Raw genomic sequence first — 16,339 nt, 5'->3', positions numbered from 1 at the left:
CTTCTACATTCTTCTTACTGGACTTATAAATAATGTTGAGTTGTTGGGATGATTCCCAAATCTCCCATATAGATTTAATTTATTCACAAAGTGGCAAAAGTTTTGAGGGGGAAGAAACTAACATTTTAAACATAGAGGTTTCAAGTATTTTCACATTAAAGGCATTTTCTGAGACCACATTCACACTGCCCACCCACCTGCATTAACACACATCCCACCCACGTCCCTCCACTGGCAAACCTGCAGTGTGTCCATCTGAATCCAGCACTGCTCTCTGGGCAGGAGCCACTGCAGAATTCACTACGTGCAGATTAAGTGTCTATAGTAGTGTAAGCATGGCCCAGAGAATCTGACAGAATATGTTATTAAACTGAATGATCTATTATGCAAAAGGTTAAATAAGAGTTTTCTGTAACTGTGAAAGTATTTCAAGAGATTATTAAAGACTGTGCAGTCTCCTATGTCAGAGACATGTAATACTTGGTTCATGTGCTGCTCGTGAAATGCCTTCCAGAAACCTTCAACCTTCATCAACAGTCAAAACGAATGTTTCTGTTGTTGTCTTGATTAAAGCTTTCCAGTTGTTTCCTCTGGGATTCTGAGAGGACCCATCTCTGCATGCCCAGCTCTGCCAGGGCAGGGAGCTGTGCCAGTGCTGCCAACAACTCCCTGAACCACAGCCCACAGTCCCGGCAGGACGACGGGCGGAGGCTGAGATCCAGCTCCGAGAGTTCCTTGGATACTGCTAAACCTTGACAGAAAACAGCCCACCCTTCCTCAGAGACGTTATCATTATAACTCAAATCCAGCTTCTGCAATCTGGTGAGATGGCCATCCTGTGTCAGTGATGCTGCAAGAGATGACAGACACAAACACAACTAATAAATCCTGGCAATTGCTTTGAAAGCTTTTCATAAAGTAGTATTTTAATACCTCATTATTTAAGGCTTTTCAGCAGTCAAACAGCAAGATTTAACTCCTCAGCAGCATAGAATCACTTGCTGCTTATCTCAGAAAGACTGTTTTTCCACAGCTGAAGGAGTGTACAACACTAAAAACACAGCTAATTCAAAAGGAACACAACTATTGAGTTAAAAGTGTATGGCACCCTGAAAACCTCAGACTCAGTTGGAAGCAGTTATATCAAGTGCCAATTAAAATAGGCAGACAGGCTTTACAGGGAGATTTAGGAAGAGGAAAGTAAAACTAGATGAGGTTGCATGACTGCAATAGCAACCTCTCACTGTGGGAGGGCTTAATATACCCAAAAGGGAACTGAGGTCCTTATATGATTGGCAAAGGAGACACCATCAAAGGTGATGTTTGTTAAAGTCAAAAATACTCAGGTTTCACCTCACCAGATTTCACAGTCCATGGCCTTAGTAGTTGTCACACAGGTATTGCCAATCTCAGACACACAAACCCCTGAGTCAGGCCCACAGAATCACAAAGAGGAGTATAAAATTATCAGGTTTTTCAAAGGATTCTAAAATTTTTTCCTTTATCAGGTTCCCAGTTTCCAGTATTTCTCTGCTAAGAGGTAGTTGAATGTATTTCTGTTTTATTTTGCCCCCTGTAGTCTGACTCCAGAACACACCTAAAGAATTGAGAGCTGGTAGTGCCTGTATTACTGGCTGTCAGCACATACATTTTCTATAACTTACTGAACCTTAAACCAGAAAATGAGCAAAATAAAACTCCCCAGAGGGAGCTTTAAATATCTGATATAAAAACCAGATGCAAATCCTGCATTTTCTAAGTGATGGGGTTTTTGTATTAATAGACAAAAGTGCTAAAAGATTCTTTGTATTTTATCCTTTTCAGTTTGTGCACTGAACATGTACAGGACACACAATCTGCAGAAAAATGACAGCCCTTTCTGGGAAAATACTGCTGTATTTTCCATATTTTCATTTGATTTATGCAAAAATGTGCTCAGCCCAAGGAACAAGTCCCTTCTGAATTGTGGTCTAAATGCCCTGGCTCCTTGACTGCTGGTAAATACCGTGTTATACGTACTTAGAAGTGCCAAATCTTCAGCCACCAAGTTACAGCTGCTCAGTCTTAACACTTGAATCTCCGTTGCAAGCTTTAGTGCTCCCAAAAGCAGCTTTAGGTTCCCACCAACGCACTTATTCCAAGAAAGGTCTAATATCTCCAGTTCAGGAAGGTGAAGGGCAGCCTCAGCTGAAAAGATTAAGACCAACAACTTCTGCTTACTAAGAGAAAACAACACGGCCTCAACAGACACCTCACCTGCAATTCACCTGTAAATAGGATCCTAACAGGCTGTGCTTAGAATGACTTCTTTTATCCTAATAAAAGTCAGAAAAAAGAGAATAAGAAGGGCCTGGCTACAGAATATAGAAGGGATCTGTGCAGGGGTTTATTGCCTTTCTGTTCATATTATTGGCTTGACCTTGTCCCACGGAATTAATTTAACAGCTTGCTTTTAAACCATTTTACATCAATTTAAAGACAGCAATTTTTTGCTGTGAACTCACTATATAAGATGAAATGCTCTGTATCTTCTGACAACACTGATTTCCATGGTGTCACTCTTACATAATTGTAATGATATTAATACAGTACTCTTCCTGCAGGGACCTCAGACCAGTTTTGGTTGCTACTGCTTCTGCTGGAGGCAGTCAAGTCTTACTACAGGTTTAATGTTACCAGCAAACAGCACAAAATATACATACTCAGTGCACAGTAACTGAGGGATCCCTCTGTATTTGGATTTCATGTGCCACATGGAACACCCATCAAAGGCACAGTGTACCCATCAATCCACTGAGACTTGCAGTAAGTAGGCAAAAGAGGCTGAATTTACATATTCTGTGTTAGGCTGGACTTTCTTTATGGCTGTGCAGTATCTTTTCCAGTCCTCCAGACATTTCCTCTGTTTCCCCAAACTTAACTCTACCCCAGAAAGTTTCTACTGAAGTTTTAACCTGTAGTGAGGTGAAAAACACAATCAAAACTTTATTTCACTGAACTGCAAATGAAGTGTTACATCCAAACTATAATTACAGCATAATATGAAATCATGTTCTCCCTTCTCTTCCTAGATTAGGCAATCTACAAAAGCTCACTATCAGACAAAGGACTAAAAGGGCTTCATCCAGTCAGATACAATGGGGGAACTGATCTGACCACAGGCTTTTTCCCTTGGGACCTGTGGGATAATGGAACCACAATCCTTGGAGTTCAGCCAAAGGAGAATGAAGTTCTTTGTCCCACAAGGATACCCAGAGAACAGACACACTTTAAAGGACATTCCTACCTAGTGATGAAAGTGACTCTTCCCCTAAACCACAATTGCTGATGGCCACAGATTTTAGCTTTGGTAAAAACCTGAGTCTGCCCAGAAGAGGATCAGATGAGACTCCTACACTTTTATTCGAGGATAAATTCAGCTCTTGAAGACTGGAGAGTAAAGGTATCACCTGGGCTATGAAAACATGAAATATTTATTAGACAGTCACCAATCCAGAACAAATGTGTAGTTCTACATTTGCCTAACATAATTTCTTTTCTTTATAAATCAATCCAAAAGTCAAGACCACGTTGTTTACACTCATATTCATGTGAGTAATGTTTTAGTCCAAAAATAGCCTTGTCATTTTCAGTAGGAATGTTCAAGAAATTAGGTATTCCATACTGTGTGGAAGGTTGTCAGAACATGGTTTCTAGGAAATCTTGTAAGTGAAATAGGGAATTAAACATTCAGTGAGATGGGGGTTATTTCCAAGTGTCTTCATCACTAACTGAAAATTCACTTTTGTTATTATTCTCTATTATTCAATAAATTAAAAATAAATCATTATTGTTATTACTAATAGTGAATATTGCCCAATGCTTTTCAAATAATCTTTATTGTGGAAAATAAGATATGGGCACTATATGACTTCGAGTCAAGAGCTTTTGTTGTTGCTGTTGTTAAGAGTAAAAACAGATAATGCACAGATAATAAACTGTCTCACAAATTGATTAGGAAATGCCTTTTTCTTCCTAATAGTGTTTACAGCTGGATCAATTCCACCTGGAGAAAGCACACAGCAGCAGCAATGTGAGGTCTCCCAAAATCACTCTACTCGTGTGTAGCTCACCAAGAGAGTTTTAGGCAGGTTCATTTCCATGCACATACACACCTTGAGTCCACCCAACTTACACCAGTGGGAGAACTGTCCCATGGGATTTCCAAAATTAATGATTATCAAAAAACCAGTGATTGGAGGCAGTTTCCACATGCCCACTGTGGGTCTGAATCCTGGTGGATTCAGGTCTTTAATCCCATGTGGGATCAGACACTCTGAGATTTCCTTTGATTCAGAAAAAATACCATTCCATATTGACCCAGAAATCTATTCTCATACTGCACTTCCAGAACTGCTTAAAGAAAAAAGTACTGAGATCACCTATGCTGCCAGGCAGAATTCCTTACATCTTTGAGATATTTTCAGAAGGGAAAACCTGGATTCTTAGTGGATTTTCTCAACATGTCCTTACACAAAACGGTCATGTCCTCTTCTGTGACACAGCATTGGTGAAGATCAAGGACTTCCAGGTTTTTCAAGCTGGCCAAATGAGCTGTTGAGTCTTTAAAGCCACCACCAATCTCTTTGTTACACGATATGTCTAATTTCCTCAGCTCTGCAAGGTGCTGTAAAGCAGTATCTGAAATGGGAAAGGGAGCAAGCTGGTCACTGGCTGCTACAACAGCCCAGGTCACAGCTTTGGCATTTCTTTACCTCAACGTCAAAGCTTGCTCAAGGTATTGCAGGCAAAGCTCTTAGACTAAGCTTCAGTGTGTAATCACAGCAGACATACAGTAATACAGCAAAGCTTCCCCATCCATACAGCTCCATTCTTCTCCGACAGAGCAGGTGAAGGTGAGGCCAGCTCATCCCCAGATCCATTCAATCCTCAGCTTTTTGCAGAAACTACTGATGGACATGCTAATTAATGCCAGTTGTATTGCCTTATCCATGAGCCATCCACTAGGGAGAGACACAGATAACAGACCCATTGCATATGGCTTCACTGGACACTCTTTAAGTGACAATGGTGAATTTGGGTTTCCCTCAGAGAGTAGGATTAGCTTGTTAAAAGTGAGCCGGCCTGTCTGTGTCCTGGTCTATGCTCTGCCTGGGGAAAGAGGAAGTCACTAATCAGCTCTGAGATCTGTCTCAGATAAATGGTGTGGAGGGTGACTCTCCCCACTGGCTTTCACATGCTTGAGCTCAGGGCAGATAAATGTGACTCCTGCTGAAAGCCTCTGTAGTCTTTTATCAATCCTCAAACAGCAAATAACGACTGCCCATTAATGCTGCCAAACCATCAGCAAAATCCCACCTCATTGCCTCTCCTAAATGGTTTTCAGATGTACAATTTATTCAGAATGAAAGTCTTTCTGAACATAAAGTCTAACCTAAGCCCTGGAGACTGTCTTGCTTTAATCCACACATGTGCAAGTTTAACTCTTTCAAGCCTGGCACATTTTTCAGATCCTGAGCAATAACCTTCATGATGCAGCCGATGTGTTTGTTGATAGAGAGATCTAATACTTCAAGGTTTGGGATCACATTTAGAAATTCAGCTGGGAAAATAAAAAAAAAACAAGGAAAACCAGAATTGGTAATTGTCTGGAACACACACAGATGAACCCTAGAAAAATACAGCAACATGACAAATAGAAAGGTGGGCTGGGTCGGCCTGTACCTGTGGTTTAGTCTTGCTAAGATCCTGTTCTACCTAAAAAATACAGTGAAATAAAGACTGGATAGGAGTTGAGAAAACCAGTGCAAAACCTGTATGAAAATATAGGTGAAAAAACTAAAAAAACCTACAAGGACAGTTAGAAAAATACAGGGGAATAAAATGCAGAAATACAGAGAGAAAGAAAAATTTCTAATGAAAATATATAGGATTGTATGTTACATATGGGCCTCTTCCTGCAGTGGAGATGAGGGCACAAAGGCTTCTCTTTACAGAGAAAACACCTTTTAAAACACACAATCAGATAAAGGACCACACAGGATTAAGCTGTGGTAGGAGGACAGATGGGAGGAGTGATCAGTGGTTGCCAGCTCAGCCTGAATTCCAGACCCTCAGGTCTTCTTTCCCATTCCATGGATAACTGCATATTCAGCTGCTTAATTTTAAGCCATCATTGATGGAAATTCTGGCACTCTCTTTTGCTCAAGGTGTCAAAGGGTCCAGCACCCCTGGACCACTGAGGCTGCCAGGCTGTGGCTTAGATCTAATTGTTCTTGTCAACACTCCCTCACATGGTCAGAGAGAACAACTTTCCTTGGAAGAAAGTACATTAAATCCCCACATTGTGTTGTAAATACTGTTACAATGCAGACCTTGAAATAAATTAACTTTCCACCAATATTGAGCTCAATACAGCCATTAGATAAGTCAAAGAAGTTCCATTTTTTTAAGCCAGTCTCAGTGCAGCTCGATAGACACACATACCAAGGGATTCTCCATCCTTTGCTGTCAGGTTACAGTCTGTAATTTTCAGACATTTTAACTTGCATCCTTTCTGGAGTTTTTTTGTCAGCAGTGATAGTTTTCCACCTATGTTACTGTTCCATGACAAATCCAGTTCTTCAAGCTGAGAAACAATTTCAAATGCCTCTCCTGTAACAGAAGTCTGGGATGATTCATTCTAGGTATCAATTCCAGTGCAAACAAAAACACAGGTTTGGAATACATTAAAGAGGAAGGTTAGCCACCTAATTCTCAAATTACTTTATTTTGAATGTCTTGCCAGGAAAATTGTTGAAGGAATTGTTGCTTCTGCAGTAATGTCTAAAATCTCATGTTGAGTAACACAGATCACAAGTTATTGTTACAGTGCACACAGACCTGAAATTTATTCACATCCCCAAACCCTCACCAGGCTGTTTGGATGTCACTGTAGACCCGTGCCAGGACCCAGAGAGTCCAGTCTAGAGGGAAATCAATACAAGTGACAAGTCTGAATTTGCTGTATAGTGATGCTCTGTTTTATTTGGCAAACTTCCAACATCCTCTGTCTTGTGTCCACAGGTCATTTTGGAGGGGAGGAAAGAATTCCTGTCACTACAGTTTCTGAAATGTGAAAGCTTCATTTCTGACAGGAGTTCCTGACTGACCTCATAAGAAACCAAGATGAGCATTGTTTCGACTTGAACTAACTTTCCCATGATTTCAAGGCAGACAGCACTGACTTTGATGACATTCAGAAAAATCAGCCTTTTCCAGGCTTGAAGCAGCTGCCAGTGGGATCTGTGTTAGTGCTTCTTTGAAATACTAACACCCCACTGTAAAGCCCAGATCCTTCACTCCCTTTGTAGAGGAGGGAGGCACATTTGCATAAACTCATTCCCAAGAAAGATCAATTAATCAGACCATATGCAAATGCAATTCCAAATTGTCGACCACAAATTTTTGATCTAAAGTCTTGTCATCAACCTAATAATTGAGAATTGTATTTTAATAGTAACTCCCTTTCATGTCTGTGTGTTTTCATAATTAATTCTTCTCAAAAGATTTATAATAGAAAAATAATTATTTCTGTAAGTGAATATCCAGGTTTGAGAGAAAAGGACATCTTCATTTTTATTTTTGTATTTATTTTAAACTTTTGGCTCAGTCTTGAATACTGAGAAATGCTGTACAGTTGAGAAGTGCACCACAGCCTGTTTCTGTTTGACACCAGGACCAGCATTCAGACACATTTTCCACCCAGAAGATAAACAAAAAGAACTACAACTCCAGGAATGATTTCCTATCACCTCTCACAGTCACAGCTCTCACCAATCTCATAGGAGACATTATTATGGTTGTATTTGAGACACTGATCTCCAAGCAGAATGCAAGTCCACAAGAGGCCACATTTCCACAAATAGATGTGGACAAAGTCAAACAGTCAGTATTGGCCTAAATGCACAAGTTATTTTCAAAATTGCAGGCAAAATCAATGCAAACTGACTGTTGCTATTCCCCTTGTCAAGGGCATCACATTTGGACTGGAAATTCAAGTCCTATGATCAGTTTTCTGTCTGTCTTAGCAGAGCACAAACAGATCTGGGAAGGAAACAGCACTGAAGAACCTGGCAGAATAAATCAACAGGAAACACAGCAAATCAAACTCAAAAGAAAAAAAAGTATGAGAAAAGGTTTTTGAAAAAAGTGAACGAAATTTGAAAAAATAATAGGAAATGTAATGCAGATTTTACCCTCATCAGAAATAGATCAATTATTTTCTGCAGCTTTTGGAGAAATGCATTTTTCCTCTCCAGCAGTTAACATGACCCACTTCTGAGCTACCAACATACATGTAATTTTATTTCTGAACCTCTCCTGGAAAAGGCTCAGATATGAATGACATAAACAAACACCAGCTTTATAACTCAGACAACTTTTAGAACTTGCAAAATAAGCAGTAACTTTTATAATTCCTAGTTGACTGAGTTTGTCCTTCTTTCAGATACAAACCACAGATCCATCCCGGAGTGAACTCCAGGACCAGACGGTGACTCGGTGTCAGAACCTGAGTGTGTAACACCACCTTTATAACCTTTAAATCTCAAGCTTTACAGAAAGCAGAGTGCAGGCACTCCAAGGAAAGAAGTAAGCAGGAGCATGACCTTCTGCCAGACTTGCAAAAAAGCCAAGTCCTAAAGCTCTGAGGTGGCACTTCTGTTTTTCCTCCTCCAAAAGACCATTGTGGTTTTTGTGATAAGCACTCATCTGTCCTGCAGCTTGAAGATCTAAGCTGACCCTAATATGACTGACTCTGCTTCAGCTCTTCTGCCTACAATTAGACATCAAAGTCAGCAAAAAAAATACTGATCTAAATTGAAAACATGCTTTCCTGCAAAGAGGACTGAAATCTCTTCCTTTCTGAGTGTGAAAGCTTCACACCCTGAGGAATGAACTCAGCAGAGGTACCTACAGGTCTAAGGTAACACTTAAGCCCAAGTTTCTACTGTTTCACAGCAGGAGTTTTCATTGCCCAGTGTGGAAGCAGCAGGAGTAGGATGTAGGAAGAGATGAGATGGATTACATTAGCCCCAAGCTGTCTGGAAGTAAATGTAAATGAAATCCTGTACCTAAGGAGATGACATCCTCAGCTGTCAGCCTGCAGTTGTTAAGTCGAAGGACTTTTAACAGGTTCACATGATGAAGATGGACAGTGAGAGGTTTCAAAGTCCCACCAACACAACCATTCCAGGACAGGCTGATCTCTTCCAGCTCTGGGAGAAACGGCAGTAAAGAAGCTGTAAGGAAAGGAAAGGAAAAGCATATTCTATTTGCAAGTTTCTGCACACCCTGGATGTCAGTAAGACATGTTTTCTATACCAATACAGCATTATAAAGCCATGACAACTTGTACCTCAGTTTTTTTATCTGTAGTTTGAATCTGTAAGGACATTTATCTGCTTCACAGACCTGTAAAATTTTTTTATTTATATATATATAACATAATTAATATAATTTATTAATTAATATTTCTCTGGGACCACCAGATGAAATGTTAAATATACCCAGGCCTGTGTAAAAGAAAGGGAAAGGAAAAGAGAAGAGTGAATAACTGAACAGGCAAATAAGAATTAAAGAAATGTATGAAGTGATTAATTGAATAAAATGTTTGTTTACCCAGTTCCGTTATATCTGCTGCACTTAATGCACAGTTATTTAGATCCAGATTCTTGCTGTTGGGTTTCTTTCCCAGTTTCTGCATGAACTGGTTAAATCTCTGCTCACCAGATGGTGACTCTGCTTCAGAAATGAGATGTGAATGTCCATCTGAGCAACAAAGAAATAGGGCCCTGGTTACCTCTGGTACTAACACAAGGTGTAAAACCTGCCTGAGGCTGCCAGGGCAGGACTTCAGGAAATTAATTAAGTCTGTCAGTAAACCAGGCTCTGCTTTTTGATCAATGTTGACCAATAACCTGAGTGATAAGATCACCATAGATCAAATCACTACAAAGCTCCTGATGCAGAGTGAGAAAAGAATCTCCCATTGTATCTCTCCACACCCTGTTGTTTGGAACAGCACCACCAGTTCAAGGACATGAAATTCATGCAAAAATCTCAACTGCAGCTATTTGGGCTGCACAAGCTGCATTAGCACTGCTGTGCCTGCACAGCAAAAAGTTACACAAAATACTGTTCCCACTCTCTGGCTGTCTTCTTATTGTTTCCACAAACGAACTAAAACCCTTAGGACAAAGTATGGGGTTCTGAGCCTCACCTTCCAGCTCCTTTTTAAAAATAGCTTAATTTTCTCTGGTGTGGATGTAAAGAATATTCTTGTATGTGCAAAATAACACATATGATGAATTCCCATTCCTGTCTCCCTCCCCGGTGTGAAGTGGAAGGAAACATCTGCTCTTCTTGTCTTCTGATTGCTTTAACAGCAGGGTGGACAGAGACCCATCTTAAATACAAGCCAAGCTCCTGCTCAAAGCTTGACTGTGAAACCAAAGAGCCTCTGCAACTAATGACCTGACTTCAGCACTGACGTCTCACACTGGAGACCAAGAGAGAGGTCTCCAATGCTTTATCTCTCCTCAGCAACATGGATCTTACTCCTTGCTTGGCACCTATCAAATTAGAGGGTACATCCTTGATAATGTGCAAATCAGAAGTAAATCCTGGTTAAAAGATAAACTGTAGGGACCAAATACAAGATTTTTACTAGCAAGAAAAGCAACTGATTTGCTATGAAATTAAAATATAAACACATGCACATATATTTCATTATTTTATCAGCATTACCTTCTACAGAGACATCTTCCTTCTCACAATGATCATCAGCTCCAGAGTTGTTTATTTCTGTTTCCTCAATTTCCTTTCTGTCTCTGCCTTCAGATTTCCCAAATTCAAAGCCCCTGAAGAATTTTTTGATGGCTGAAGGCTGCTCTTTCCTTTTTTCAGAAGCACAACTCTTTCCTTGCAACTGTTTTATGACAAAGTCAAATGGGGAATTCTTTGGGATGTCCTCTTCATGCTTCTCCTGGCAGTTCAGCATGTCATCTTTCAGGGGATCAGCAGACATAAAATTAGCTTTAGTAACATTCACTCTTGTTTACCTTCTTTCATAATGGCAGATGCACTGAGAATTTGCCACCATTCTCTTCATTCTAAGAACAGCACTGTTTAGTTGACCAGACTGACAATGCTCAGTGCTGGCAGAGCAGGCTCAATGGTCTCAGCCCTCAATGGCACAAGTATCACCCTCTGCTGCCTTGTTAATGCAAACTGCCCCCAAGGCCACCCCACCTGGCCAGAGGGTGCTGAGGACTAACCTGCTGCTTCCCCTGGCATTTAATCCCCAGGTTCAGCTCATAGTCTTGTGGCCTCATTAAAGAAGCAAGCCTGAGATGTGCCTGTTCTGAGGGGATGCCAGGTTACATTTGACACCAAAGTGATTTTTCATGTCAAAGGTCAGTCTGGCAGTCAGGAAGGAGGAGGAGGTGCACAACAGGGAGCACAGGGACATCCTTGCCTGAGTAATGTCACATGGTCCCAAGCTCAGGGTGGAAGATCCAAATGAAACCCCAGTAACCTCAGAACAAAGCTGAAGTCATAGTGCCAAAACCAACCAGGTGTAGTAGCTGTGGACTCTGGGAGTGTGTCACTGCTGGAAGAAAAATCCCCAAGAGCTGGTTTGGAACAGCTCAGAGACCTCAGTTTTGGTGACTAATTAAGAGGCAAAGTAAAGTTTTACTCTATAATTTACATATTCTTTCCTCATTTCTTTTCATGCTACACAAGCCACAGCATCAGCCAGTGATTCTGAAGCTGCTTTGTTTTTCTTTAAGCATTAATTGAATGGTCTTTCTTTAGCTTTAATTCTAACATTTGCCTATACACACATGCTTTTAATGGAGCAGTCATAAAAACTTAGCAGGCATTCATTGACTTTGTGAGGACTTTGTGGAAAAGACATGTACATGTTGTAGTCCTGCTGTGTGCCATGGACTGCAGAGGGAATGACCTGTGCTCAGCCCCCGAGGCTGTAACACAGCAGAGCTCAGGAATAGATTCCTGTGCTCACACAGACTCTGCCTTGCCCAGCACAGACCCGCACACACCTCATTCCACAGTTTGCTGCCATCCACAGACTATATGGACTCAATCATTTCAATAACCATAACCTACAGAGTTATAGAGAATGTCACTGAAGTCTGCTTTCCAAAAAAAGAAGAAACACATGAAGAAGTATGAGAAACCCACACAGATCATTTTCATGTTATTATAGCATAAGGTGTATGGGGGGAAAGGTAAAAATAATGCAAAATGTAATTTTTATGTACATATACTTTGTGTGTGTCCTTGGGTGTGTGTAAAAATGTGGGTGTATATACTGATGTGCACATATGTATGTAAATTTTTGTATTGTGCCAGAAGTTTTCTGCTATGGTACAAATGTTCAAGGGCAGTGCACTTACAACTACAAAAAGCTGATGTATTGTTTAAAGTCTGGCTCTTAATATGTTGTCACAGCTCTATTTCTTATAAATACAAAACTGATACAAACCAACATACCTTGATGTACATCCATATTACTGAGCTGTACAGGAATCCTGCTTACCCTGGCTGTGATTTCATGCTGTAGAATGGTATTATTTTAAACAGACAATGAACATACCTGTCTTTTCCATTGGTTCTCTTGAGGATCTTTTTCACGTTCACAGCACTTTCAGGGCTTGCAGGAGAGCTGAGCCATGGTATGCAGACAAAACCTCACTACTCCTCTCCTTAATAGGAACTTCCCAAGTTGTTTTCTCTCACAGGTTTCTGTCTTCATCAGTTTGAGAGCAGCAGCTCTGCACAAGTGGAGGGTGGGCTCTTCCCCAGTGCCCCTATTCCTCTGCACTGTACCCCAGTCTCAGCCTGCTGTCCCTGGCCTCTGTTTCCTGGGGGGGGTGCAGAAGTCCATTTAAATGCTCTGATCATATCCCAGCTGAGATCACTCTCAAGGCAGAAATCAGGAAGTGGCAGCACAGCCTTCGATACTGCACCCAAACCACTGCACCTCCCTGAGACAGCTGTTGTTAGCAGGGGCTGAGTCACCCTCTAGATCAGGTTACAAGACTACCTGAAGAAAAGCTCTTTGTTTTCCCACCCCTTTTGTCCATACCGGTCAGAAATAGCGCTGGAGGCTGAGCAGAGTCCTGCTGTCAGCAGGATGTTGCACAGTTCAGCAAGGAAAAGATACCGAAGACCAGGGCACTCCTGTTCATTTTGGGGCAACGGGGGACAAGAGAAGAGAGGTCCAACTGCACCATCCACTGCAATCTGCCTGTGGGCAACATCATGATACAACATTGCTATGCAGTCGTGGGACACATCCTGTATATACCTCAAACTTCATCATACATTTTTTTTGTCTGTTTGCCTTAAATCTGATTTCCACAATAGAGAATGTTACAATTCCTATCTTAACCATATCATGTCCATTTATGCTGAATCTCTTTAGCCTTGATAATCCTTTTCAACCTATGAGGTCTTCCCTTTTGTAACCTAAATGAGCCAAACTATTCCTGTCTCCCCTCATGCAGCAAACTCTTAATCTCCCTTATCATTTCCTGCTCACCTTTGTCTGCACTTGTTGCAATGCAATTTATACTTCCTTAAACACAAGGGGCCATCCATGGATATGTGCACACTAAAGACATATGGGGACTGGAGTGATTTTGGTGGGGAGTGATAAAGTTGGTAAACAAAGCTAGCAATTCCACTGCAAGCAGCTGGGCAGACACCAGCCCCGAGGACAGGCCTGACTCAGTGTGTCAATGAACAAGTGATTCACGCAGGCTGGAATGAGGCACAGGCTGCTGCAAGGAGCCAACAGGATAAAATTAAGAGTCGAAAACTTAAAGTGAACACCCTGCCAATGAGAAGTGCCACAGCAGGAAACATTCACAGTAGGTAAAAATGCACAAAACAATTGTGATCATCATCTTTCCGTGCAGGAATGGAAGGCACATTTCTATTCCTGAACAGAAAAATATCCAAGCTGGTTTGAGGGTTTTCTGACATCAGGAGTGGTTGTTCTGTCCCAGTTTCTGTTTTGCAGTTCCCAGCATCTCACTACAGACCTTTATCCACTGGGAAGGATCACTCCCTGTGTGTTATTTCACTTCACATGTTCAGGCATTTCAGCTATGCAGACTATGGAAAATCCCAATTATTTGTGTCGGTAAAGAGCTTGTTGGATTTGGCAGCTCTGGTGCTTGACAACAGAGTGACCTGGAATGAAGCAGAGACAAAGCAACCTGTATTGTTGAACACATGCCAGGCTCTCCTGGCCAAGACATTAAATGCCCGCTGCAGTTCAATGAGAATGTGGAATGGGAATATTTAGCAATCTCCATCCTCTGAAACTGGGGAAATCCTTAAACATTTTAAGGACAAAGTACAGTGGATAGACTGGGCTAACTCTGCCCCCTGACATCAGCATTTCAGGGGACGTGCTGCCCATGCAGAAATTCTTTCACCTCTTGAGGCTGTTGAGAGACAGTGACCATTTCTCATGGCACCATGACAGCCTCCCTCTAATTTGGTGAGAATGGAAATGCAGTTTCACAGTGTCTTCTCTTTCCAGAAACCAAATTTTACCTTTTTCTACATCAGCTATGAGGGAAGAAGGGACAACAGTGTTACCCAAAACAAAGCATGTTAACGAGGTGGCTGCACTGGGCTGAAAACATGAGCAGCTCTTTGCCACAGGCCCAGGCTGGTGCTGTGAATTTGTGACATATCACGACAGCCAGGCCAGCCAGGCCCCCTTATCTGCTGTGTCTGTCTCCTCCATGACACACCACTGAGCAGGTGTCCTGCTCCTGCCTTCCAGACCTCTGTGTCTGCTTCCTGCAGTATGTCACAGGCAGCACAGGGCAGGCTGAGCTTTTGGAGTTTAAAAATAATAAATGCCTTCCCCTTTCTATCCAGTTAAATGGTCTGTGACCATCTGCCAAGTGCTCAGTGTCACAGTTGTTTATATCTGCTCTTCCCTCTGTCTAGACCTGGGGCAAGGTTAGGAACAGAAGCAATTTTGGAACAAAACAGTTAAAGTTGCATCCCACACAGCATCCTTCAGTGAGAGATTAATGTGGATTTTTGTACTTTGCCTCATTGTGACTCCTTAATCCGGCATATATTCCAAAGAAATAATGCCATTAGAGGATTAGTGCCACAAGTTCATTTGAAAAAAAGGATTTGCAAACACTGAAATCCTATATTCTATGTACTTAATCACCAAGTATCATTTTGGGGATTTCCTCTCCATTTAGGAGTGTCTCTTTCAATGAAACCCAAGCAAAGCAGCAACTCTGTTTGGGATGACTTTTATTATCCATTAAGGAAAACAAAAGCCCAAGCATCTGGTTAGAATAATGCAGAAACTAAACACCCTGAACTACACCCATCCTTGCTGCCTCACAAACGTTGCAGTTATACAAGGGAGGCACTTGGCCCAACATTTATATAGAATTTAATGATTTGGGTATTTATCTGCTAGGGAGTTTTGGTATTGTGAGTCCTGTAGCGCACAGTAACACTGTGACCATTCTTTGCTTCCAAGGCAGTTCCCTTCCCCAGCTTTGTCTCCATGGGCTTCTCTTGCTTGGCCCAAGTGGTTGTCCCAGTGATTTGGGGCAGCTTTGTACACCAGGAAATTGTTGAGGGTGGAAAAATATTTATTGCTCTGTGGTTGACTTGACCAATGCCAGGTGATTCACTCTTGGGCTGTGTGGATTCCAGAACACACGTGCCAGAAGCTGTTGCCAAATGGAGATGGGGGAAGAGTGGCCTGATCCAACACCAGGTTCACTGCCCTCATCTTTCCCAGCCATGCACATCCAACTGTGCTCTTCACAGCCCTCTCCATCCTCTCTCTCCTTCTCTGTCCCTTCCACTCATCCTCCAGCTGACCCCTCATAAATTCAGCCTTGCCTACATAGCTGGGAATCCTTCAGCTGGCACTGATGCTGTGCCACGACATCTGTGTCATCCACTATTTTGATGTTGACTTTCTTTACACCCAGGCAATCCACAGAGCAGCAGAGATCAACCCTAGGGTCAGATAAAATCCTTCAGAAGAGACAGCACACACGATGGGGTGGAAAGACCATTCCCCAAGGAAGAATGGACACAGCTGCACTCACTAGTGCAAAGTGCTCTGCAGAACCAAGGTTGGGAAATGTAGCTTGGGCTTCCAGGTAGAGATCAGCCATGTACTGCCCTCTGAATAAACATTTTTTTTCCCATATATTCCAACTAACAATTCAATTATGTCTTTTGAATTCCATAAAATTAAAGA

The 16,339-nt window shown here is 41.7% G+C and overlaps 1 protein-coding gene across 2 annotated transcripts; it reads right to left on the bottom strand.

Annotated features, from left to right (window-relative positions):
* Positions 1 to 50: 50 nt before the first annotated feature.
* Positions 51 to 13,331, bottom strand: LRRC31 (leucine rich repeat containing 31). 2 transcript variants are annotated; one of them, XM_071566261.1, is made up of 10 exons: positions 12,665 to 13,331; positions 10,789 to 11,046; positions 9,661 to 9,810; positions 9,114 to 9,281; positions 6,487 to 6,654; positions 5,435 to 5,602; positions 4,513 to 4,680; positions 3,287 to 3,454; positions 2,020 to 2,187; positions 51 to 850 (listed from the first exon to the last, which is right to left on the bottom strand). In XM_071566261.1, exons 1-10 carry the CDS (start codon positions 12,675 to 12,677, stop codon positions 531 to 533), a joined length of 1,749 nt encoding a protein of 582 aa, XP_071422362.1. In that variant the 5' UTR covers positions 12,678 to 13,331; the 3' UTR covers positions 51 to 530. The 2 variants fall into 2 exon arrangements, with proteins under 2 accessions (XP_071422362.1, XP_071422361.1); XM_071566260.1 differs by lacking the exon at positions 12,665 to 13,331 and having other exon boundaries at positions 10,789 to 11,068.
* Positions 13,332 to 16,339: the final 3,008 nt, after the last annotated feature.

This window comes from Pithys albifrons, chromosome 11 (assembly GCF_047495875.1).
Source record: "Pithys albifrons albifrons isolate INPA30051 chromosome 11, PitAlb_v1, whole genome shotgun sequence".
Lineage (NCBI taxonomy): Eukaryota > Metazoa > Chordata > Aves > Passeriformes > Thamnophilidae > Pithys > Pithys albifrons.
The sequence above is the reverse complement of the archived record's forward strand: the minus strand, read 5'-3'. Positions and strand labels throughout refer to the sequence as shown.